This window comes from Carya illinoinensis, chromosome 3 (assembly GCF_018687715.1).
Source record: "Carya illinoinensis cultivar Pawnee chromosome 3, C.illinoinensisPawnee_v1, whole genome shotgun sequence".
NCBI lineage: Eukaryota > Viridiplantae > Streptophyta > Magnoliopsida > Fagales > Juglandaceae > Carya > Carya illinoinensis.
In genome coordinates, this window is record NC_056754.1 from 46,229,145 (window position 1) to 46,255,311 (window position 26,167).

Sequence of the window (26,167 nt, forward strand, 5' to 3'; positions counted from 1 at the left end):
GATAGCCAAAGTAAAAATAAAATGCTTTCAGGATCACTTTTAGAATGACACACGAACGCCAGAAAATCAGTAGTTTTACAATAATTAAGGAAAAAGCAAAAGAAAAAGGTTGCAATGATGGATGGGATTTTAATTGAAATGTCACGTCTTCAGCAGACAGACAAAACTCCATTGTGCTAGTGCTTTCAAAGGTGGGAAAAGGTTATGACTGTGATGCCATAAATCATCTGGCATATGAGATTCCTGAAGATCCATATTATTTATGAGCAAACAAAATTTATACCCAAGTGGGGTAACTTTTTCCAAATGCTTCTCATGGAATTGGAAAACCATGAATTTAAGCGCCAATATCACTTAAGCAGAACAAGACTGGGTAGCAATTAGGCTACAACGATTACAGTATCCTAAAAGAAAGGATTGAGTACCGACTCAAAATTCAAAAAGTATAGCTGACATCTTTGTTCACCATATTGTCATCGGAATATTGCTCATCATCCAAAATCTGGGTGGGTGGTTCGTCCTCACTTTTGTCTTCAATGACATCTTTAGCACTCAAGAAGCTTGGCTGATTCGTTGAAGACAGAAGCCTAGCCCACATTCTATCAGTAATCACAACATATTTTTGTCCCTCAATAATCCTCTGCAGAGCAACCACCCAACAGATAACCCAGTGTTAGAAGAAATAAAACAAGAAAATGTGTTTTTGCCATTAAAATACACAGCTGCAGTCCCACTAATATTCGACTAATTATTGGCTTTTATTCTCATCTACACATTGAAGACGGGGGGGTCATTCTTATGCCCGATGTCATTTAAAAAAATCAATGGTTCCACCTACCTAATTTATTTTCTAACAGAATAATCACCTCACAGCTACAAAAAGAAAAGTAGCAATTACAAATAATCAATGTAATTATTGGCTATGTTTTAAATATTAAGAAAGAACTTTCATGATCACAAAATTCTTAGTATCTTAAAGAAAAATGTTGAAAAATAAAGTGATAATTAAATTAGAAGTTAAAGAAATAGAAAACAGTCGTCAGATACATTTTAAGCAAGGGGCAGACTCACATAGAAAGGTATGTAAGCATGTCTTCCATTGACTGGTCCAACTGTAAACCCCGTATAACCTGCCATTGCTCCATGAACAGCACTATGAGCAAGAAGCGTGCAGTATACATTGTCAGAGGCATTGCTTGGAACAGCTCGAATCATATAAGTAGGATCTGCCAAACAAGCAACAGTAAATTACATTTAACCTATGTAAGTATAAGCAAAGCCAGCCAGGCCACCATTCATTAGAAAGTATTACCAACCTATATATTTGAGGTTCATGACCATCTTATTTTGTTTAGAAAAATGATCCTGCAGAAACAGTAATTACTAAGCACGGTGCATATACACAACAAAAGCTTAGAACAAAAAATGCTCATGACAAGGCAAGACAATTTCACTTTAGCTCCCACACCTTAATTTTCTGTGATATCCACAGCCCAACATCCTGGAGAAGCTTGTTTCCAGAAGCATCCTGCTTACCCATAGACTGAATGCTCTCAGAAAGCAGATCTTGTCCTGCGCCTTCAGCTATCACAAGAACCATGTGCCCATTTTCTTTGAGTCGTTTCTCTATGTATTCGAAAAGACCGCCTGGACCTTCAAGATAAAATGGTGACTCAGGAATCAAGCAACAGTCCACATCTCGACTTGCAAGAGTAGCATACATTGCAATAAACCCTGCAACATAGCAATTTGAAATTAGGAGAGTCACGTGACAATGGAATACCACTATGTAATCCAATCAATAAAGAGAACTACACACATAAAGTCCACCAAGGAAAGATAAACATTTGGTGAATAAGTAAGAGGAAAACTAAGAATTGACCAGAGGGAACAGTGAAAGACATCTTCTGTTGTGCTCATAAAGTGTTAGAAATCCTGCGATTTTCCATCTAAAACAAGGGGTATAAAAAAATTAAACAAATGTATACCCCCAAATGCAATAACTTTAGCAATTTAAATATGAATAATAGACAAACAGTAACCAAATTGATTGCTCAACCCAAAAAATGTGGCTCGATCAATTGCTTAATAGACTCAGGGACATGAAGACTACTCTACTTTGGCGGATAAAAAGAAGATGACAACATATGCAACCAAGAAACTTACCGCTGTAGCGACCCATTAGCTTTACAACACCAATACCGTTCTCAACACTTTCAGCTTCTACATGTGCTGCATTAATAGCACGCTGAGCCTCCTCAACAGCAGTGTCAAAGCCGAAGGACCTGTCAATAACCTGTATAAGCAAGCAATAGCGTGTGGTCAAACCAACAATTCTGCAAGCTAATAGGATTAAAATAACCTAGGATCATATTTGACATAGTGATAGTACATCAGGAGGGCACCAGGCACCAAAAAATATACCGGGATGTCATTATCAATAGTTTTGGGGATTCCAGCCACTGCAACTTTGAGACCACGCCTTCTAATTTCCTGTTTAAGTTAACATAATTTGCATGAGGTAATGGTAATTGGTTACCCATATTTTTCAACAGGTAAAATGCACCTCGGCCTTCTTTCTTTGTTTTGAAAGAGGAGGGGGGAGAGAGGCTAAAGCAAAGATCTCAAACAATGGTATGGTTAAGAAATTAATGATATATTAGCTATCCTAAAAAAGTAAAATTACCTCAAATATTACAGATGCCCCTCTTTGAGTTCCATCTCCTCCAATTATGTAAACCTGAGATCCAGAGAACTGTGAATCTAGTGCCCATAGACTGATGATCAACATAAATCCATACAACAAAATTTAATCCGAACAAATTGTACTAAAAAAAGTGATGCATACCTGGTTTATCCCTCGATCTTGAATGCTATCAACAATTTTATTGGTATCATGGCCACCTCGTGACGATCCAAGGATGGTTCCACCACGTTTATGGATATCATTCACAACCTTAGGAGTCAAGGTAACTGTATTTCGAGCATAGAAGCCCCTGTATCCTCCCTAAAGATCACATAAGCTTCACTAATTACTAAAGCCACCAAAATTATGTAGTATGAAAGTAATCGATGCGTAATTCGAATGCTTCAAAATTTACACGCTCAATGCCAAAATGAAAGGAAGGGAAAAAAGTAAAAGAACTAGCAATTGAAAAAATGAATGTTAAATTCACACAAAAGGCATAAAGTCAAGTGGGCAAGAACTAGGCCAACAAATTTTCTTTTCTTTCAATATTTTTTCTTATAATTTTAATTTTTCTCTTTCTTGTTTAGAAAAGCAGCAGATTATACACATGGAAATGCTACAGCACAGCACTGTATGGTCATCAATGCCCCCTGGTTCAGGAACTGTCCTGGTTCCTGTCCAGCTTCTTGATATCACATGCTCATGAGGGTTCCATGATTGATCATATTATGCTACAGTGTAAATAGCAATCATATGCATCAGGAGAAAAACAACATACAATGCTCGTCTTAGTAGTTCCGTCACCATTAGCTAGCCTAAACGCCACGTTCTTAGTGAAATGAAAAAAGAGGACATATGGGTGTAGCAGTAAAAAAACATAATACAGCTCACTTTTAATCAAGGAGAGCATGCCCAATATTTGAGCAGAATCCTAAATCCTAGAATATAGGAGAAAATCGACTTTAATCAAACTGATCAAAACCGCCCTTATGTTACCAGGTGGAACAAAGTAAAGTGGGAGGTGGCATCAGCGGGCTTTCATTTTTTTTCCTTAATGCAAACTGCACAATTTCATATCACTTACGTCAATCCCCAGAACTTTCTTCACGCCATACATATGGTACAGGCCACATACTATTTCTCTGATCACTGTGTTGAGCCCAGGACAGAGACCCCCACATGTCACAATACAAGCATGAACATCATCTGGCTCGAAGTACACCTGGAAAACAGATAACAGCATGCGTAAATGGTAAACATTTGGTTTGCCATTGATTTGATCCATTCATAAAGCACATCAAAACGAACCTTTTGACGGGGTCCAGCACGTCGAAAATGGGTACCTCTTGGACTATCTTTGTGAACGACAATCTAAAAAAGCAAACGATAGAAAAATAAATTGCATGAAAATTAAAATATAGACTTCTTCTAGTTCATTAAAAAGAATGTGGTAAATGAAGATGCGTCCATCAACAATTGCCTTCCATGCATTTGTATCAGAGGGAATCCACGCCTGATCTTGAAGATGCATGCATCTACTGAATAAGAATGTCCATCCAGGAATGTCCCATTCAGCCCATTTTTATTCTTAACTCAAACACTATGAAGTCAAGACATAATAAATCGAATTATGCCTCCCCCCTGTTAACCAGAAACTTATACAAGTGACAATTATTTTTCTCGGAGATAAGTTTGCATAGAACACTAACCTTCTGAGCAACAGAGTCATCGGCATTGACAAAATACTGCCTGAAAATTTTAAAGAAAAAAGTCTAATGAATCTTTAATTCCAACCAATATTACAAAAGGCCGAATTTCATTGATAAAGAATCAAAAATGAAATAAGCGCATACTCACTTCACAACTGAGTATGAAGGATTGTCTTGCAACGGATTTGTATAGGTCTGCCAGGAGAGGGGGAAAAAATAAAATAAAAATCCGAAATGCTCATAAGAAAACAATTGCATCGAAATAACCAATTGACCGGACTATAGCTTCAACTTGATCACCCTAAAACATAAATAGTTTATTTTGGAAAGGAAGCTTAACGCTACAATTGTACAGCGGAACATTTGATATTATCAACAGAGCCCAAAAACAAAAACAAAAAAACAAAACACTTTGAAACAGAAAATTTTCTAGAAGCGCAAATTCAAAAAAAAAAAAAAAAACGCTCGTCGGATTCAAAACTAACAGAGGTGTCAGCCTTGTGTACAAGAAAGTTGGAAAAGTTTGACTTTTCCAATAGTTTAATAAAAGCATTAATGAACATCTTCAGAAATGAAAACTTGATCAAAATACGCAGTATTATTACTCCTCGGAACTCCAAAGTTACTTGTTTACTTTCTTTTCCGCTTTCTCAGCAACCAAACGAAGACTCAAATGATAATATAAGATATTAATAAATCAACCGAGTGAATGTGATAAATTAATCTCAAGCAAAAATAGAGAAAGAGACGGAGATAGGCAGGGAACGACAACGTACAGGAAGATCAGGAATATAATCAATCAAATGGGGCACGTCCTCGAGGACATAACCAGCCGAACCGGTCACGGTTTTGGGCTTATAACTGTCGGAGGTTCCCATCAGGGCCCACGAAAAACGATTTCTCGAAGCTGGACCGGAACGGAGACTCACGCAGCGGCTACCAGAACTTGACGTGGAAGAAGAAGAAGAAGTAGTCGAGGAAGAAGAATAACCGAGAGGTGGAAGGCTCAGTGGAGAAGGAATTGAAGAAGCTCGGACAAAGTCGATACAATCGCAACGGTTTCAATTTCTGAGCGATCAACGAAGAAGAGATGGCCTATATATAAGGGAAAACACCCGAGTTTACCACACGGAGACAGTCCAAAAGGTCCGTGGACGTCAAAGGTAGATTCCACAAACAACTGCCGAGTGTACGTCCTGGTTTTCGGAGGTTGTTTTTAAAGGTTGAAGGAAGGAGCCAGGTGGGGCTGGCTGTACTTTCCTTTTTGTTCGCCTTTTGGTAAAAGCGAATAGATACCAATTAAAAAACCAAAAAAAATAATAGAAGTTGAAGCTCTCGGGCTTTCTTTCACAGGTACTTGCAAGGGACGCAAGTTGCCCTTTTTGCGAACAGCGTGGGTTGACAAGATCACAATTTTTCTAGAAAATAATAAAGACTGCGGAGTCGGTTGTTTCTTGACATCCAAACAAGGTCCGGTTTGGTCATTTTAGTATAGATGAAAATATTTTAGTTCTCAAAATTAATGTTTCACCTCTTAAGTTTGAAAAATATTTACTTAAATAAACAGTATAAAATAATAAAAATTGACATAAATAATGCTAAACTCATGTAAATACTATATAAATAATACGCAATTCGGATATTTTATAAAACAGTAAGACACACATATTTTTTAAATCTCAAAATTTAAAAATAATCTAATTTTATCTCACTATTCAAATATATATTTTTTTTATAAATTATTTTATCTCATATTAATTCAAAATATTATTACTATTTAAAATATATCAAATCATTTAATCTGTATATCCAAACAAGTCCTTAGCTTTGTTCCAAATTTACGGCACTCATGCCTTTACATTTCCTTTATTACTTCTTTCTTATTTTGTTATTTTTTTTCCTTTGCTTTCTAAATTTAGATTAAAAATTTTAAAACATGACCTTTTTACATAATCTAAATCTAAAAGAAAATAAATTCAATTAAAACTTTATCTTCTTTATAAAACTTGACATTTTTTTGGTCTTGAGTTTTAAAAACACTGTCAGAAAAAAAGAGGCCATTTTTCGTAGCACTTAAGTGTGATATACATATTGTAAATTACATGATTATATTGATTAATTGAATTTATTTATTTTTAGTCATGTAATAAGATACTCATATTAAAATGAAAATCTAAATATTGACATTAACTAATTAATAATTAATAGTTATTTATAAATAAAAAACGAGAGATCGATAAATAAAATAAGTTGTATAGTATTTATTGTTTAATATTATTCAAAACATTTAAGGTTGCTGTTTACCGTTGATGACGGAAAATATCGAGGTGATAGAATTGACTAGAAATGGAGAAACCTGGAATATTCTTTTATAACCAAAGAGTCATAGGGATAACGTGAAGCACGTAAATCACGTAAATAGAAAAGAAGAAAATAGTTAGTAAAAGACACGAGTTTCGTGGAAGGAAGCGAGGAGGACTGGACCATGATGAGGTGGGTGACAGACAACATGGACTTTACTGCCGTCTTCGTTCTAGATTTCTTTTTTATTTTTACTTTTTTTTTTTATGGTTTTACATTTCAAAGCCCATTTTCAACATGGGCTTTGCTACACGCAGTCGGGAAACGCAGTCGGCGTGCAGTCGGCTGTACGGAATGAATAAAAAAAAATTATAAAAAAATTATTTTATATTCAGGGGGACCTGCATGAATTATAAAAAGCTATAAAAATAATTTTTTCTTTTCATGTAGGTCCTGTATTAATTTTTTTTTTACAGCCGACTGCACGCCGACTGCATTTCCCGACTGCACAAATCATTTCTGTTTCAACATTTAATATTAAATAATTTTTTTTTTTTTTTTTTTTTATGTTTGACTTGTAAAATGCGTATACGTCATGTCACATCGTTTTTCTTTTAACTTTCGGCCCCTAGCTAGTCGTAAAGCGAAGCACGTTTTGTAGGCATTGCATTAATTCTTCTGTCGGAGTTTCTCAACGTTGGAGTCAAATGAATTGTTTTTGAGTTTTCTTGTCTTCAACAAAGGAGGATCAAACTCAAAGACATGTTTTTTTTTTTTTAATATTATTAATTATTATTATTATAAATATCAATTACGTGAAAAGATGATCTAGAAGCACTTTGATCAACACGGTTCGAGGAATATTCATTGTCTTTCTAAAACCACTGCAGATAGAAGGCTGTGTTTGAACATCGTATTAATAATAGAAGCTTCTGATCAACCCATAATATTAAGAATATTAAGAATAATACTACGTGTAGTTATAAAATATGTAAGTGTCGTATAGTCATTTTAAAAAAATATAGATTTTATTATTAAAAATTAATTTTTTTAAAATTAATTTCGTATTTATTTTTTTATTTTTCAAAATGATTGCACAATACTCATGACTGCAACTTTCATTTATCTAATATTAATGTTTTGAAGCATCGTTATTGTTAAGGTAGTAAAGGTAAGACAAATTGCCGTCCAATTTTGAGGCCAGTTGATGTGCTGTGAAACCTCTGTACCTATCTTCAGATGCTGCAATGCCTATGTCTATCACTTTCTTTGTCATGTGGTCCTCTTCGTAAAATGGCTGTCCTATTACTTCATCGATTGGCATCCACTGATGAAACACACACCACCCAACATCACCATTCAATTCAAACAACTCAGGATTGTAAACAAGAATATATAAAAAAAGGGAAATGCTGGTCCCATCATGTTAATTTGAAGTTTTATATCTACCTTGGCAGCTTGTATTTCCTTCTCATCGATTGTGATTTCATGGGACAGTGGCTTAAGCATGCAAACAAAGAGCAAATCCGACTTCTCAAAAGCCACAAGGTGGGCATGTCTTTCAGGTTGCATCCAAAGTAAAAATTATTAGACAGACAAGAGCAACAAGCAGCAGCCATTTCCAGTAAAATTTATATATAGTGCCAAATGAAAGCTTTACCTGAAAGCAACCATTTCCAGGAAAATTGTGTCAACCTGTGAATAGAAAGGATGACCCATATCAGCAATAAACCATATATATATATATATATATATATCTGTAACATTTATAACGATCATATATTCAGAAATTTGAATGTATAATTACCCCAGTTTCTTCTTTCACTTCCCTGATAACCCCATCGAATATGTCTTCAGACTGTGCAGACAAACCAAAATAGTATTCATTATTATTTTCCCTACAAGGAAATTAATATTTCAACCGCAGATTAAGTACTTCAAACAAGCAACAGAACTGTTTTAAGAGCAGTCATAAGAGTGGTATCATGTACAGAATCCAACAGAAATATGTTGGAAAATGGAAGACAACATTGCTTAATTTTATTGAGAAATAAAAGAGCAGCAAGAATTTCACCTTGTTGATATAACCAGTAGGCAACTTCCAGACGCCCGAGCAACTACAAGGACATTTTTCTTTCACCACAAGAACCTATATGCATTTATCATATAATAGGAATTAGTATATATTAATATATGCAGGATTGAAAAAGTTTTATGATATATATTAAAATATTACTACTTTTTTTTGTTTTTATCCTTGTGAAGGGTTTCAGTACCTGTTTTTTGTCATTAATCACGAATCCTGCAACGCCTATTTGATGCGAAGGGCTAGCAGGAAGCGTGCAGGGTTCATTTGGAATCCAATATACTAACATAACATATCCTGATTCAGCATGGTGGTAATCGAATCCCTCCTGAAAAGTGAAAGCCAAGAAATTGAATCATTTCCTGCACTGTACTTACAAATCAATTTCCCTGATCCCCCCCACCTTAAAAAAATGATCAGAGAAAACTAACATGGGAAAGAAAGTCATAATGGGGTATTGGAACATTACCTGAATTGCAATTGGAACAAGATCCGCTTGCCCTTGTAGTATTTTGAGCCATACCCCCCTTTTCCCCTGCATTGCACAGTATGCATGTGAAAAGCAACTTCAGCTGCAATGAGTTCTCATCTTAAACGCTTAAGTTGTTTCCATGCGGAAATGTCAACTTAAAACTTATGAAATAAATAGTGATTTAAAATGGTATTAGAGTAGAGATCTTGAGACTCTTACTTCACACTTCACCCCATTAATTAAATATTTTACGTGTTGGGCAGACTTATTAATGGGGAGTTCAGTTTTTAGGATAAGTGATAGTTACAAGGGTGCAAATAATGTCAAATTAAGTACATGCCAATCTTTCAAGAACAGAAAATATATACTTTTTAGTTCTACTAGTGGCCTTTAGGTTAACAAATATCCCACCTTCAACTTCCAGTTGGACAAAGAGGCTCGAAGGGCACATGCAAAGGCATTTGCACTCAGAGCCGCTAAGCTCTCTGGATTAATAACAATCCCATCATATTCATCGTCCCAAGCATCAATTAACTCCACTACCGTGCTAGTTGCTGATGATATATTGGGAGATAAAACATGAAAGCCCGCCTTTTTGTGCACATGGCTGCCCCCATGAAAGGACAAGGGAGAGGACTTGAGTTGAGAACTTGAGCTATTTAAGAGCATGGACTTCTTCACGAAACCTGGTACAAAAATGAAGAAAATGTTGACACTATTTTGTCCTTTCTATCTTAGAAACTCATTTTCCACAACTCAGACAAGTTATAATCACCCTTTAATGGCCATTGGAAGCTGCAATCTTTTGCCTTGGTGCTTCTAGGCCCCTTTAGGTGCTGAAAGTTAAAGAATGACTGTCGACAGGCATCCATTGCTGCTGCCATCATCACCTCCCTTGCAAAGTATTGTGACTGCAGTTTCTACTGCCCTTATGGATTTATAGCTGTTGCAGAGATATGCACTTGTGTCAGCAGGATAACAAAAGTAAAAAGAATATTAGGGGGAATATCATCCGGTAGACAAATAGGAGGAAAGAGATGACGATACAATTTGGCATTGAAAATTAGCAATACTGCATAACTTAGTCCTTTTTACTGCATGGCAACTCAAATATGCAAGCCAAAAGTGCAGCCTGTGTCTATTTTTGTTATCATTAACAGAAACAATACTCAATCACTTAGATGGTATGGTAGCCACTACATCTTCCACTAGCTCTACTTGTATATGGTTTAGTGTCCTCTTCTTATGCAAAAAGGACACAGCCAGATGCTGTGGCAGCTGTGCTATGTCTTCTTGTTGAGCATATGCCTTGCAACAGCATGAGTTTTTCTACTTACAAATCGACGTGTAAAGTCATCGCTTGTCGTGAGACCCATTACGAATTTATAAAAAGTCTCAACACAACACTTTTTTATTCTAACGAAGGCTTCTACATTACCGGTATGTTAAGTATGTTGGTCTTTCAAATAGATTTTTTCTAACAGCATTAGACTGCATGTTATCTAACTAATTTCAAAAGATGCAAGCCATAACGTTCTACTCACCTATATTCACTAGTCAGAAAAGGATGAGAATAATTCCCTCCATTTCAGCAATTTATGGACTTGTTCTGCATCATACTGTGTACAAAATCCATTGGCAACCTTTCTGTTTCTTGAAGAATAATGATCATTTTGTGACACCAAATTTCTCTCGAACACATCATGATTCTGATATAATTTAGAGGCTTATAACTTTTCACTAGTCGCATCATATATGGAACTGTGTTCTTATTCCTTCCTCCTATCCCTCAATGACAAATTGTAGCAATTTGCCATTGTAGCAAATTGTTGTTCTCTACCTCTGGCTCTGGCTTAACTTTCTGGGAATCAGAATCAGCTTCATTCGATCAAAGCTGAGTAGTTCGGATAGAACTTATATTATTCCTGCAGAAGCAGAAAAGGAATAATGCCGGTCAATATCCTAGCAGAACCACTTGAACATGTCTCATTCTATATCAGCAGCAACTGCATGCATTGGCTAAAAGGAACCAAGTAAAAAGTATATTTTTCTTTATTCAATTAATAATGAGAAATTTTAGAACTCTTTTTGCTAAAGGGGGGGTTTTTTTTTTAATGTAATTTTTATATCAAACACAATTCATGAAGTAATTAATCTTTGAATTCATATTGATAAGGGGTGAGCACGGTCTGGTCCAATCAGGACCAGTCAGGGCCCGGGGGGAGGGGGTGTGATGGACTGAAAATATTTTTCCCGGACCAAACATCCCTAGGGACTGGGCCAGATCGATAGGTCTATTCGGTTCAACCTTTTTTTTAATCAATTAATAAAAAAATTATTTAAAATACTAAATTAAAATTAAGTGACTTATTAAATCAAAATTACATAATAAATTGTAAAATTATTAACAAACTAGTACTATATATTATAGTTATACATTAAAGAATATAATAATACATTGATTTAAATATATATAGTTATATATTTAGTACCAATACTATAACTATTAACTATACTAGTAGTATTACTAATATACTATATGTTAGTGATAAATTGCTAATACTATATTAAATAATACTTTACGTAGTTATATTGATTTAGTACTAATATATTAAGTTAACTATATTAATACTATTATAAATTTTTATATATACCATAATTTATACTATAACTCTTATAATATGTCAATATATTAATATATACTAGTACTATATATTATAGTTATACATTAAAAAATATAATACTTATGTAATATTGTGATATATTAATAATTAATTATATACAATTATTTATATAAATAATAAAATATATATTTTTTCATTCGGTTCGGTCTGGGGTAAAAAACCTCTAGACCAGGACTAAATCGAATTCATTCGGTCTTATAAAAATTGGACCGGACCAGACTGGACGCAATTTGGTCCGGTCCAATCCGGTCTAAAAAAGACCAGTCCAGTCAATTTTTCTAGTCCAGACCGACAGAATCTCACCCCTAATCACAATGTTTTCTTTCTTTCTTTATTTCAAAGAGACATTTATTTTTAGTACGTAAAATTTTTTTATAGTTTTGAGAATTTTTTAAAAACCTTTTGAAATAATTAATAATCACCTTATAACAATTTTAAAATACTAATTTTATCAGATATAAAATTGAAATTAAACCACCCTTGATTAAATTGTAAATTTTAACAATTCATGGCATTCTTTCTCATTTTTCCCCTAGATAAATCAGCTTGAAAAATCATAACTAGGTAAGTACTAATTCAATAGCGATGTAATAAATTGAAATAGGTGATTCAAGACAATTTTAAATTTGTTGTTTCAATGTTGATAAAAAGAATTAAAATAAAATTCAAGCATTTAATATCATTTATAAAATAGTATAAAATATAAATTCATTGACTAGTTTCAATAAAAATGTTATATGAATCTAAAAAGTTTCAATAAAGATGTAATTTATATATTTAACCTCAATTGAAGATGTTTGTTTGCCTAATATACGAAGAATATAAAGATCACTAAGTTATAAGCATATAGAAAATGTTATATTTTACACACAACTACAAATTTAATATAGAATACTCATTCAAATTTAAAATGGAAAATTTAGTATTTTTTTGTTCAGATAAAAAAAATAAAGAACTTCATGTTTTATCTTTCAATTCTCTTGCGATTATTATTGAATACAATGATTAAAAGTTTGATATATGTTTAGTTCTATCATATTTTTATACAAGAAATTAAAAAAAAAAATCTCAGTTGTTAGATAACTTAAAAATAAATACAGTGCAATTTTTTTGGATAGCATCTAAGGGTGTAACTAGTCCGGTTCAGTTCAGTTTTGGACAAAATTTAGGACCGAACCAGTATACACGGGTTTTTATATTTTTCAAGATCGATTATGTACCGATTACCCTCCTAAACTAGTATTCCGGTTTCACCCGTTTTCAGTTTAGTTCAATCTGGTTTTAATATAATACATTATATATTTATAATATATATATATATATAACATAGTATATTATAGTATATAATACTATAGTAATAATATATTGTAGCATATTATAATATATAGTGATATAGTATTAGTATAACTATTAATATAATAAACTATAGTGATATAAGATTTTAAAATTTAAAATTTTATTAATTATTAATTTATCATATAATATAAAACTATTTTAAATATAATTATATATTATATATAAAAATTATATACAATATAAAAATTTAAAATATATATCAACTAGTCGAATCCGGTTTTAGAAAAAGAAAAATCAGAACTGGATCGATTTTGACTGGTTTTAAGAAAAATAAAACCAGTACCAGACCAAACCAACTAGTTCAGTTCGATTTGCTAGGTCACCTTTTTTTTTTTACACCCCTAGTAGCATCCCTCTCTCAGTAATGCGTTCCGGCGATTTGGGTGATTTATGCAATCTTTGGGGCGTTTACTTGAGAGTTTCCATCTTGTTATTTGATACAAGTTTTAATTGTGGTGTGGCCTATAGTGGGCTTTGTTCTGTCTATGATGGCGGACAAATTAATATATAATGTTGATAAGATCCACTTATCGGTGGTAGAGACTGGGGAGGTTATGGTTGTTGATTCTATCCTAGATTTAACATTGAAGTAGACTGATTGTTGTTTAATATTTAAACCGTTGACAAGAAAGTTCATGAATAAGGAGGATTTTAAGAATATGATGAAGATGGTGTGGAATCCTAAGGGTGTAAAATTCTTTGATCTCAATAATGGATTATTCTTGGCATAGTGTACGGATGTGGTAGATAAATCTCGTGTTATTTTGAATGGACCATGGTTTTTTTATAAAGGTCTTGTATTGATGCGGGATTATGATGGGAATAATCAACTCTCTACGCTTTGTTTAAATTATGCATCCTTCTAAATTAGGCTATTTGATCTACCACTAAATTGCATGAACTCTGTGTTGCCTTGCCTGATCAGTAATTCTTTTGGAGAAGTGGAAGATATATATGTACCAGAGGTAGTGCCGAGTTAAACTGGATGTCCAACTGCCTCTTCCACGGGTTAAACGTTTAAATTTACGAGGTTTTGAATCTTGTTAGATCCATTTGAAGTATGAGAAGCTTCAAACATTTTGCTAATATTGTGGTATTTTGGGCCACTCAGACTGTGAATGTGATCTATGGGAATCTAACAAGGTTCAATTTGAGACTGAAGGTTATCCTTTTGGGCCATGGTTAAGAGCAAATGGAAATTTTCTACAGATTCAGGGACATCTATCACGTCGATCAAATGGAAAAATTCATATGAAGGATTTAGTGAAAGGAAATTCTTCTTCTACGGGTTGATCTTTACCGATTGTGGCTAAATCTATGGATTCTTCTTGTGAGGATGGTACCAATGACAAAACGGAGGACCAATCTATGTAGAGAACCGTTATTAATGACGATTATGATGAAGATGCACGGAATAGGAATTTGGGAAAGCGGTTGGTGGGGATGACCATTACTGATTACGGTTATGGAGGGATGACAGTTATTTCTTCAAATGCTAGAAAGGAGATGAAGGGAGTGTCATCTGATTAGAGGTGTGGGCCTAGAATGGGTTGTTTTAATGGGCCATAAAGGATTTGCTTGAACAGAGGGGATAGCATGGATGGGCCAAATTGTTTGAGTAATCCAATATTGTTATCTGCTAGGGCAAGTCTCAAGTCTAATGGTATTTCGTTCAGTTTTCCTGAGAAGCAATTGCACGCCATGTTAACGGCTATTGAAGGGAGATCTAGCAGGATTAAAAATTTTGGATTTATTACTAACCCTTCGGCTGAGTGTTTAAATGTGGATGGAATTCAAGTTACAAAGAATATCAGAGTTAGGGAAGAGATGATATATGCTATGGTGGAGGAGCCGAATGATAAGGAAGAAACAGTTTTTCCATTGCCTAAATGCCCTATTTGGGTAAAAGATGTTCAGCAAGGTGCAATGAGAGGTCGAGCTGCTGGAATTATAGTTTCTGAGAAGGGTGGAAAGAGACAAGCATTTGTCAAGCTGAGGGCTTTTGGTTTTAAACCAATTAAAAATAAGTCTTCTTCTTCTTCTATAACATTAAAACGGTTGACTGAGTTGGTAGGATATGGTGAAAGTGAAGGCTCAAATGAGTCTAAGAGGCTTTGGTATTTTGATGATAGTTGTTTGGTGGATGTTAAAATTTCCTCAATGGAGGTTGATGTTTAGCCCCACTGATCACCTTGAAGTTGCTGAGTTGGAAGACTCGTGCGATTGGGACCCCACTGGTTGTTTGTGTTCTTCGTGATGTTGTGCAAAGAGAAGATCCTGAAATACTGTTTGTGATGGAGACAAAATGTGTGAGTAGAAAAATGAAAATTTTGAAGTTTGTATTGGGATTTAATGATCTCTTAGCTGTGAATTGTGAAGGATGAAGTGGGGGTATTGCACTTTTTTGGCAAAGGAGTGTTAGTTTGAATCTTGTTTCATTTTCTAAAAGCTATTTTGATGCTTCGGTTACTGATTTGGCCTTGAATTTCCGTTGGTGTTTAACTGCTGTTTATGGTCATCCAGATGCTATTGGTCGAGAGGGTATTTGGCAGTTGATTAAATCTATTTCGGGTCCTCCAATTATTCCATGGGTTTGCTTTGGGGATTTTAATGACATGGTGTCTAAATTTAAAAAAATAGATGGTAGATTACATCCTGAAGGTCAGATGAAGGACTTCAGGGATGTTATTGATTCTTATCATTTTCAAAGTTTACATTTGGTTGATGATTTTGCACATGGTCTAATATGCGAGAATAGGAGGCTTTCATTCACAAGAAACTTGATAGATTTTTTGCCAATCCTAAGTGGATGTATATCCTTCTAAGAAGGTTAACAACTTTGCTCTTAGTCATTCGGATCATAATTGTTTACTTCTTGATACTTGTAGAGTAGAATCGAGAATATGTAGAAAGAGGAAGTTGTTTTGTTTTGAGGCTTTATGGATAGGAGCTTAGGGGTGTGAGAATGTTATTTCTATACTTGACCCCATGACAATGTGATAGAGATGCATGAACAATGCCATTATGAGGGCAAGGCGTGCCTAGGCTAGGATGTTGGCTTTGGATTGCTTGCATGGTTTGGATGGGGAAGCTTTGGGCGCGCAAGGCACGGCCACGAAGGACCAACCACTTGCCACCTAGATATTGATCGAGTGGGCAAACAAATCCCTTGATTTTAGGGACTGATGCGATTTAGAGGAAGTTGGGCATTTGAAGGCTTTTAAAATTAGGAAGTTTGAATAATCTAGTATGAATATTGATTTGTTTAATTAGAGAATTTGATTGCCCTTAATTTTAGGAGTTTGTTGGGTTTGTTTTGGAATGTTATCTTGAAAAAAGGTGGTTTGAAGGAATAATTGGGGGAGAACTAACCCAAACCTTAGAGTATTTAAATATTATGCAGATTTGTATTAGATTATTATGCTATTTTTTTAATAAAATAAAAGCTTATGCTTTCTCACCCTTTTTTTGAAAATTGAGTGCTAGCCCAAGTTAGTCTTGATTTTCACACTCCAAACTATTTGGATCTTGGTGTTGCCTCGAGGTAGCCCTTAATTCATCCATTCAACACGATCGTAAACACCTAAGAGCGAGCGAGACTTCCATCATTAGTGTTTTCATTAAGAGACATCCAATTTGTGGAGAGGAAGCCAAGTTGGAAGATCATGGTTAATCGACAACTGACGCATAGGGAGTAGATTGAGAACCTTAAAGCCACTTTGGAAGCATAACAAATCGCTACTAATGAAACGCTTGAAAGGATAGAGGAGGTGTTCCACCAATTGGTGGACCAAAGGAGGGTACCCGAGAAAGGAGACTGAATGCACCATAGAAGAAGGGCCGAGAGACACCATAGTCCCGAAGGTTCCACTAGGCCTAGAAGAAGCTAACACCATGAGGGGGTGGAGGATTCGGGTTCATTAAATAAATATTCCTCAAGCCCCGATGAAAATTCAACTAAGGAGAGTAAAAGGGAAGAAGAAAACCGAAGTGAGAGAAGAGGTGCTCGTAATAGAAGGCCAAGGGGGGAAGCCACCAAACCAAAGATAAACTTTTTCAAGTTCAATGGTGATGACCCAAGCACTTTGGTACGTATGGCCTAGCAACACTTCGAGCATAATCGCATGGAGGGACATGCTATAGCGTCATATGTCGCCTAATTCATTGAGGGGGTGGTTAACCAATGATGTCAATGGATGAGTAAGAACTATAGAGTTCAAAGGAGGGAGTTGAGATGGAAGAAATTTGTCAATGAGCTCTTGGAAAGGTTGGTCCAAGTATATGGACTACCATGAGACTCTTTCAAAAATCAAACAAACCAGATTTTTAAGGGATTATAAAAAAGAGTTCGAATCCTTATCTACAAGGGTACACAAGTGGTCGGAGAAAACCCTCGTTGGGATTTTTGTGGGAGGCTTGAAGAGTGAATTGGTGGTGAAGGTAATAGTTTGCCTACTAAGGCTAATTTGCTGAAAATGGGTGTAGTGGAAAATGGAGTGTGTGATTTTTGTCATGTGAGGGTTGAGAATGTCATTCATATATTGAGTTTGTGTTCCAATTTTTCTAAAATGTGGAGATCTAGATGCCAAATTCTTTTGCCTTTCTTGAGTGTTGGACATCGGTTTGAAATGTTAGTATAGAAGATTATGGAAACTAATTTGTCTTTGATTTCTTTGTTTTATACAATCTACTGGGATGTGTGGAGATATAGAAACTTGTGTTTGTTTGATAAAGCTAACAGTTCAGTATTGGATATTATGGATCAATGTTGCGAGTATGTAAACAATCTCAATGCTATCTAACCATCTTCTCAGATTGTGAAAATGGAAAAAGTGTTTAAGTAGGTACCACCTCCTCTTGGTAAGGTAAAATTGAATTTTGATGGAGTTTTATTTAGGGATGAAGGTAAGGCTAGGGTGGGAATCATACTAAGAAACCATATGGGACATGTGCTTTTTGCTTTAAGTGGAAAGAAAGATGGTGTTTTTGAAGTAGATGAAATTGAATCTTTGGTAGTCTTGAGTGGCCCACAAATGGTTTTTGGTATGGATTTCTATAATATTATTATAGGAGATTCCTGGACAGTTATTGAAGATATCAAGGGAACGCCTCTTTAGCATCACATGGGCTATTGTTTTGGAAATTGTTCAATTACTACACTTGTTATCAGATTATGAAATCTCACATTTGGAAAGACAAGGTAATGAAGCTACACATATGTTGGCAAGATTTGCTCGAAACATTAATGATTCTCTACAGTGGTGGAATAGCTATCCAGATTTTATTCTTAATCGAGTAGTTCTTGATTCTGAAAATTAATTATTGTTTGGATTAATAGTATTTCAGTTTTATGAGTTGTAAATGGTTTTAATGCTTTGTATTTTGTGCTGGATATTTATTTTCTTGTGAATTGAAGTATGTGTTTGTTATTAATAAATAAATAAATACTGTTTTGAATTAGTTCAAAATTGACTAGAATCGGTTTAAATCGATTGATTGAAGTTGTTTGAACTATTAAAAAAATTTACTAAAATAGGTTCGGTTTGTGATGGATTCAAATTTGAATAGGTTTAACTGTTTTTTCGAATCAGTCAAACAATCTCGTGGGTGATTAGGGGTGGCAATATATTACAAGACTCATTAAGTCAACAAGAATACGACACAAGAATAACGAATTAGGATTTAGTCTTAATAGGTTCGGGTTAAAATTGATTGACTTATTAAGACATAATTGTTTAACGGATTGATAACGTGTTAACTCGTTATGAAACGTTAAAAAAGTTAAAATTACAATTATATCCTATACATACAAATAAAATTGTTAGAATTTTAATTTCAATATTTTTATTATTTGGATTGTAATTTTGAATTTGTAGTTAGTTTTATAATTTTTATAGATATTGTGATTTTAACATTTAGATAAAATTATGCTAAATTTAATCAGCTCAAATTTGTTAATTTTGGTCTTATTCAACCCATTTACATAAACAGTTTGAAACAGACTGTATTGTGTTGTGTTAACCTATTTCATAATATTCACTAATGGATCAAAACGGATTGACACGACAAGACCCGTTATGTTAATAAGTCGTGTTAGGATTTGAGATTTTGACATGATAAGCTTAACGGGTCGAGTTAGGATTGACCTATATAATATAATATATATGTTTTGACACGACATAAACACAATCCATGAACACGATTTGACACTCTTATGGTGATCCAATCAAGACTTCAGGTATACTCATCGGAGGGATGAGATTCAATCACCAGCCGACTTCACAAAAAAATTCCTCAATCGAACGGATCTGGTTTGCCCGATGTCCACAGCTCAGCCCGACGACAATACTCCCCCACGTGATTCTAGAAACCCGACACTTGTCCCCTCTTCCTTCGCCAATCTCCCCCCCCTCTCCACAACACCAACTTGCTCCGCGAGTAGCCTCCGAGAAGCCTGGGCCTGAGCCTCACAACTCCACGAGTCGTTCCGTACTATCTAAAGGGTTTTACCGGCCGACCAGCACCATGTTCCGAGCCGCCTCATCGCGAGTCAGGGCTCTCAAGGTTAGTCCCAGCTTCGACTCTTGCTCTCAAGAAAGAACGCTAATTCCAACCATTGGATATGATCTCGCATTTATTTGTGATCTCATGACCAAGAATATCTTCTTGATTAGATGTTCGATGTGGTCATAGTTGTTTAACTGTTTGGTTCCCGCGGAAATGTTGGAAAAGAAAATATTATGCACCAACTTAAGTTTCGCAGCCTAGTAAATGACCACGATACGTGTTTTTTTTTTTTTTTTTTTTTTAATATTTTGTGACTCTTTGTTCGGATGTGTTTAGCTATAATTCACATAAAGCTAAGATAAAAGGGGGAAAAAAATCACATAAAAAAAGAAGAGAAAATAAATGAGTGAAAAAAAAGGATAATGTGTAGAACAAGTGAACGATGAAATTCGAATTGGGGCCTGACGGTTCATTTCAATGAATCAACTGCAACGTAAAAGCTTCGTCTCCTTTTGCATGCACTAGGCAGCAGATTGATCTATTAATTATGGCTTTTTTTTAATCACTATTAATTTGGGTTTTCGTTTTTTATATTCGTCTGTTCAAACTTGGCAATAAAGTTGGGTTTATGTAACAGTGTCAAAGGTAATAAGTTAATTATTTTCATGGCATTTGCGCGTTGAGACTTTAGCTGATAGTGCCCATAATTTGTTATATGCTTATTGCGCTCTGCTGCTAAACCTTGAGTAGGGTCGAACGTGCAATTGGGCATCGGGCAGATTTGCAAGTTCGAGTGCCGTTGCCACAAAGCCAACATCCTCTTCGGGGGGTCTCCTAGGCTGGCTGACTGGAGGAGGATCCAGGTCTTTACCACCTCTGGACTTCCCACTTGCAGGTGTCATTCTCCCACCGTCATTACCTGATCACATCGAACCAATTAAAACCATGATTACTACTCTCCCAAATGGTGTCAAGATAGCCTCTGAAGCATCGGCTGTAAGTATGTTTTGGAGTTTTTCTTTTGTATTGGTTCTCATAGAATGGATTGAGAATCAAATAGTTCATCCAATTGGCTTTGCTTCCTCTGTTTGGCCAGAATCCTGTAGCCTCAATAGGTTTATATGTTGATTGTGGTCCAATCTATGAGACAGCAGTATCAATGGGAGCCACTGATCTGCTGCAGCGTATGGCCTTTACGAGAACAAGAAATAGGAGCCACTTGCGAGTTGTGCGTGAAGTGGAGGCAATTGGTGGCAATGTGGAAGCCTCATCTTCTAGGGAGCAGATGAGTTACACCTATAATGCTTTGAAGACATATGTTCCTGAAATGGTAGAGCTGCTTATTGACAGTGTGAGGAATCCAATTTTCCTGGATTGGGAAGTCAATGAGGAGGTAGGTAGTTCTTTTTAATCATTGGACTCGATGCTTGAAATTTATGCATTCTTTCAACTATATTAGGATTGCTAAAATTACAATCTACATTCTGCAGCTTCATAATCTGAAGGCCGAGATTAGTGGAACTTTTAAGAACCCTCACAATTTTCTTTTGGATGCAATTCATTCCGCTGGTTACTCTGGTGCTCTGGCTAATCCACTTTCAGCTCCAGAATCTGCAATAAACAGATTAAATAGTACAATTCTAGAGGAATTTGTTGCTGTAAGTCTACGATAAGTTTGTGCATCAATATTAAAATAGTACTAGTACATCTTTTGTCTTTTTAGCATTAGTTGGGATTGTTTATATTAAAATCAGCCTTTCTTTCACAATTTCAGGAAAATTACACTGCTCCTCGGATGGTACTTGTAGCTTCTGGTGTTGAACACGATGAACTGATATCTGTCACTGAACCACTTTTATCTGATCTACCCAGTGTCTCTCGTCCTGACGAGCCTAAATCTGTGTACATTGGAGGTGATTATCGTTGTCAAGGTGAATCAGGGGTGTGTATCATAAATACTCCATTTAAGTTTTTCTCTCTCATCTTACTTATCAAAAGTAAGTTTTTCCCTCTGGTATTTTACTTCCATCTAGGATGTTTTTTAACCTTGATGTTCCCTTGCCTGACCAGAGAACCCATTTCGCTCTTGCATTTGAACTTCCTGGTGGCTGGCATAAGGAGAAGGAAGCTATAATTTTGACTGTGCTTGAGGTCTGGATATTGAGTTTTTCCAGTAAATCCATGTGCTTATAAACTGAAATCTTCTATTGGTTTTGCTATTGACATGGTTCCTCAATATTTATTCATGTTATTTTTCTCTGCTTTATCTTGGCTTCAATGTTGGAAGCAATAATAAATCTTTTACTGTAGGTGCTGTTGAGAGGTGGAGGATCCTTTTCAGCTGGTGGACCTGGAAAGGGGATGTATTCACGCCTATGTAGGTTCTCAAATACTTGTGTGACTGCAACCTATAATACATTTAAATTATTGGTTTTGAAACTTGTTCATAGATCAGTTTTTTTTTTTTTTTTTTTTTTTTAAATGGTGTTGTTAATAGATTACAAAACAAATGGTTATTAGGTTTTCTCTATTTTATGTTTGTAACAAAACTGGTTTATGCGTCTAGATCCTTGATGCATTTGGTCCTTTTTTTCTTTTCCTTTTTTTTTTTTTTTTGGTTCTTTCTCAGTTGTAATCTAAAGTATGCTTGATATGATGAGCAGATCTTCGTGTTTTGAATGAGTATCCACAATTTCAGTCAATTTCTGCATTCAGCTGCATCTACAAAAATACTGGCATATTTGGCATCCAAGCTACCACGGTGAACCATCTCTTTTCACCTTTTATTAATTGAGTAGATCAGAAATTTATAGTTTCATGATATATTGTAAGAGCGGAATATCTCAGTTTATATTTTCTGCATGTTTACTGGTTTTCTTTCTAGTATGTATTCAGTGTCAAACAAAAATCAAAGTCCTCCATAGATTCTCCAGAGAATGACGTAAAATTGTTTTTTAGTCTATTTTTATGTACCCTTGAGAGATCAAAATGGGTATCCCATATGGGTGAAGAAAGATCAGAAAATGTACAAATGATTTCTGTTTTATCCTTCTTACCCCAAGAAGGGAAAGGAAATGCTATTTCCTTCTCAGAAGCTGAAGTGCATATTTGATGGTTAACAAGCACAAGGTTGTAGTTTTTATTATACCATAAAGTGGGATGTCTAATCTAGGTTGGACACGGGTTGCTTTGGTTCAATATGGGGTTGAGGGGGTGTTTTTTCTCCTTTCTGTGTCTGTTTTCCCCCTCTTTTAATATAAGCTGTTTGATTCTGTAGCATGGTTAAGTGACGGCATGATTCCAATCTGTTTTTTATGGTACTTGTCCTTGAGGTATTGTGATCTGTTGGTAAGTTGTTATGGCAAGACAGACCTCATTTCCCTTCTTTTCTGCTTGCATAAAGATAATATTGTCCTTTGCTTGCCATGGTCATGTGCAAGCAATTATCCATTTTCAGAAAAATCTTTATAATTGTTGGGTTCCTGGAAGTCTTTAGAGTGCTCCTATTTCTGGATCTTATTTGTTTGTTCTGTCCACAATTATATTTCCACTTAAAGAGTTCTTTTTTCTGAATTCAGGGTTCTGATTTTGTGTCACAAGCCATCGATGTAGTGGTGAACGAGCTTATCTCAGTTGCAACTCCTGGAGAAGGTTGCTGCCACACCTTTATGTTGGGTATCGTTGTCTTTTCAGTGCCACATCTAAATCTTTGACCTTGTTTCTGACATGTTATTCCCCCATCCTGTTGCAGTTGACCAGGTACAGCTAGATCGTGCCAAGCAGTCAATGAAGTCGGCCATCCTAATTAATTTGGAATCCAGAGTATGCGGCCATTTAATTGCATTCCTTTTATCTTAACTCCAAGTTTTCTATACTTGCTGCTGTCGCTTCCACATCAATATTATTTACTTATTTATTTATTCCTGATAAGTACTTATTTATGTTATAACTTGTATATATATGTGTATTTTGTAGATCCTTGCATCTGAAGATATGGGTAGACAATTTCTGATCTATGGTGAGAGGTATGGCCTGAGTCATGATTATCCAGGAACTTGTAGACTACATTGTGTATGCATCACTCCACAATAAACTCTTCTTTGTGTTTATGCCATGCACTGTATGTGGATATCCCTTCCATATATATATTTTCCACATGCATAGTAGGTTGTTTTCATTGTGTTAATGTGTGAATAGACAGAAAATGAGTTGAGTTGTGTGAACAAGTTTTATATTGGTCTTACCATGAAATGAAAAAAGAAAATCAGAAATTGCAGTGGTTTTGGCTCCAACTAAAAGTGCTTGTTATGTCATGCTTCTACTGTAGAAATGAGATGTACAATACATTGTAGGTCCTGTGTAGTTGGATTGCGTCTTTCTACTGTGTTTTGTTACAAATGAAATGAACAAAAAAAAAAAAAACATTGTAGACGAAGCATGCAGCTCAAGTTCATAGAAGAGAATACATGCAACAATTAAGGAACAATGTCAGGACCACAGATGTTACCTTTGGGAGCCTGAAATGAATATATGATGGCTTGTCAGGATTATGATGACACCCCCACTGTCAAAAATTAGGATCCAGATTTTAAACCCTCCCCCTTCCACTTGTTTACAAAATGTGTGTTTGCTGGATTTGGAGAGCTCATTCTAGGACAGCATTATCTAAGAATCCAGGGTCATAAGTGATAAGTTATATGATAAAATATTTATAAAATCCATTTTTTCATAAATTAAAAAATGATCCACCCTCTGCTATTGTCATAATTATTTTTTCTTAACACATCTTTTTATAATATCCATCTTAGGTTATGTAATCAGAATGCTACTGCAATGAGAAGTTTTCTCCATCTTCTGTAAAAATTTTAGTTTCTATTAGTTTTTATCGTTGTCGATGATGTGGAGAACCAAATGGTTACATTGGGGCCTCTGTTATTTGTAATTTCTTACTGCTGGTGTTAATACCCAATATCACTTGCATGGTTAGGTTTTCTTACATTTTCAAGTACAATTATATTTTCTTTCCTCAATGAATATGTTCTTCATTCTTTAGGAAACCTGTGGATCATTTCTTGAAAGCTGTTGATCAAGTTACTGCCAAGGACATTGCTTCAATTGCCCAAAAGCTTCTTTCTTCCCCTCTCACGATGGCATCATATGGGGATGGTAATTTTTTCCTGTTACATGAGAATTCTTTTCCCAACTTATCAGTTTTCAGTGGTGGATTATCGTTTTCTTCTTCTACGTTTTGCAGTTATTAATGTTCCAAGCTACGATTCAGTCAGCAGCAAGTTCCGATCAAAATGAAATAAATGGCTTTCATGTACGTGTGAAGAAAAAGAAGCTGCTTTCATGTGTAAGAAGGCGCAGGTACCTGGCCTGCTTTGCTTGCACTGTATTATTCAACTAGTGCCCTCTTCAAGTTCTCATACTGCCAATTGTAGTTTGAAAATAAAAGGTGGAATTTTTACGTACCAGTTTCTCTGTATAAAGAGCAGATAGGCCGCCAAAAGTGGTTAACTTTTGATATAGACTAAACTCCCTATTATGGTGTTATAAAGAATGGGAGATATACAAACTCAGTTTGATCATTTTTTATGTGCTTGTTTTCTGTTTGAAGAAATGTGATAGAACTTCATGTAATTGTATAGTCAGTAAGAATTACTGTAAAAGATTGCTTTGGCTAAGTCATTATTCTATTGTCATGAAATAAGAAGAATGTAATCCTAAAGCTAGATGTGTGGTTAATCAAAGTCCAAGGTTGGTTATCCTACCCTTTGTATCACTTGTGGTAGATCAGTAAAATGCCAAATCTCTTTGTTTTATCAATTCATTAAATTTAAAGCATTGGGTTCAATCATGTCATTGTTCATTTTGATTTAAATTTCCTTCATTTCACTAGAAAAACAAAATTATTTTTAATGTCAAGTTTGTTTGTTTGTTTGTCTTTATTTCTTTGACCTCCAAATAAAATCCAAGGTGCTCCAATTAAGGTCAAAAGCAGATCAAACAGGAGTGAAATAGAAGCAAGGAGCCAAGGGCCATTAATATTAGATAAACCTAACATCAAAAATTTCCCCCATGGCACCACCAGAGTCATACCCACTCACCTGCAAAAACATAAATATTGTCTCTCTCTCTCTCTTCCTGGAACATCAACGCATCATAAAAATTTTACATTGTCACTTTTACCTACTCTATGTATATTTCATTAAAGTAATTGATTGCATCATTTTTTTAATATAAAATAACTGTTTTGACCAATCACAATATTATCCGAACATGCTTTTCTTTATTTTTGTTTTTCCTCATATTTTCTGCCCCTTTTTCTTTCTTTCTTTTTTGAAGCTTCAAAACAATCTG

The 26,167-nt window shown here is 35.1% G+C and overlaps 3 protein-coding genes across 3 annotated transcripts; 1 reads left to right on the forward strand and 2 right to left on the reverse strand.

Moving 5' to 3' along the window:
• Positions 1-240: 240 nt before the first annotated feature.
• Positions 241-5,742, reverse strand: LOC122304412 (ATP-dependent 6-phosphofructokinase 3-like). Its single transcript, XM_043116675.1, has 13 exons — positions 5,175-5,742; positions 4,547-4,593; positions 4,399-4,438; positions 3,998-4,060; positions 3,774-3,911; positions 2,849-3,007; positions 2,687-2,740; positions 2,425-2,493; positions 2,167-2,296; positions 1,469-1,734; positions 1,317-1,365; positions 1,072-1,226; positions 241-640 (listed from the first exon to the last, which is right to left on the reverse strand). The coding sequence occupies exons 1-13, from the start codon at positions 5,274-5,276 to the stop codon at positions 437-439; spliced, it is 1,476 nt and encodes a 491-aa protein (XP_042972609.1). The 5' UTR covers positions 5,277-5,742; the 3' UTR covers positions 241-436.
• Positions 5,743-7,805: 2,063 nt separating this feature from the next.
• On the reverse strand, positions 7,806-10,451 carry LOC122305706 (nudix hydrolase 8-like). Its single transcript, XM_043118269.1, has 10 exons — positions 10,305-10,451; positions 10,033-10,200; positions 9,669-9,943; positions 9,255-9,320; positions 8,976-9,113; positions 8,774-8,848; positions 8,507-8,557; positions 8,360-8,394; positions 8,149-8,257; positions 7,806-8,026 (listed from the first exon to the last, which is right to left on the reverse strand). The coding sequence occupies exons 2-10, from the start codon at positions 10,142-10,144 to the stop codon at positions 7,832-7,834; spliced, it is 1,056 nt and encodes a 351-aa protein (XP_042974203.1). The 5' UTR covers positions 10,145-10,200; positions 10,305-10,451; the 3' UTR covers positions 7,806-7,831.
• Positions 10,452-19,682: 9,231 nt separating this feature from the next.
• LOC122304413 (mitochondrial-processing peptidase subunit alpha-like) lies at positions 19,683-25,535 on the forward strand. Its single transcript, XM_043116676.1, has 13 exons — positions 19,683-19,861; positions 20,555-20,800; positions 20,901-21,197; positions 21,295-21,462; positions 21,579-21,746; positions 21,875-21,955; positions 22,115-22,181; positions 22,468-22,565; positions 23,383-23,455; positions 23,556-23,626; positions 23,780-23,829; positions 24,858-24,970; positions 25,059-25,535. The coding sequence occupies exons 1-13, from the start codon at positions 19,823-19,825 to the stop codon at positions 25,109-25,111; spliced, it is 1,524 nt and encodes a 507-aa protein (XP_042972610.1). The 5' UTR covers positions 19,683-19,822; the 3' UTR covers positions 25,112-25,535.
• The last annotated feature ends 632 nt before the right edge of the window (positions 25,536-26,167 follow it).

Coding starts and splice junctions, on each gene's coding strand:
- LOC122304413 (XM_043116676.1), top strand. CDS start 19,823: ATGTTCCGAGCCGCCTCATCGCGAGTCAGGGCTCTCAAG. Junction 21,956..22,114: donor TAATTTTGACTGTGCTTGAG/GTCTGGATATTG, acceptor CTTTTACTGTAG/GTGCTGTTGAGAGGTGGAGG. Junction 23,830..24,857: donor TTTCTGATCTATGGTGAGAG/GTATGGCCTGAG, acceptor TTCATTCTTTAG/GAAACCTGTGGATCATTTCT.
- LOC122305706 (XM_043118269.1), bottom strand. CDS start 10,144: ATGATGGCAGCAGCAATGGATGCCTGTCGACAGTCATTCTTTAACTTT. Junction 9,114..9,254: donor TTGTTCCAATTGCAATTCAG/GTAATGTTCCAA, acceptor TTCACTTTTCAG/GAGGGATTCGATTACCACCA. Junction 8,027..8,148: donor AGGAAATACAAGCTGCCAAG/GTAGATATAAAA, acceptor GTGTTTCATCAG/TGGATGCCAATCGATGAAGT.
- LOC122304412 (XM_043116675.1), bottom strand. CDS start 5,276: ATGGGAACCTCCGACAGTTATAAGCCCAAAACCGTGACCGGTTCGGCT. Junction 4,061..4,398: donor ATGACTCTGTTGCTCAGAAG/GTTAGTGTTCTA, acceptor TTGCTTTTTTAG/ATTGTCGTTCACAAAGATAG. Junction 1,227..1,316: donor CATGAACCTCAAATATATAG/GTTGGTAATACT, acceptor CTTGTTTGGCAG/ATCCTACTTATATGATTCGA.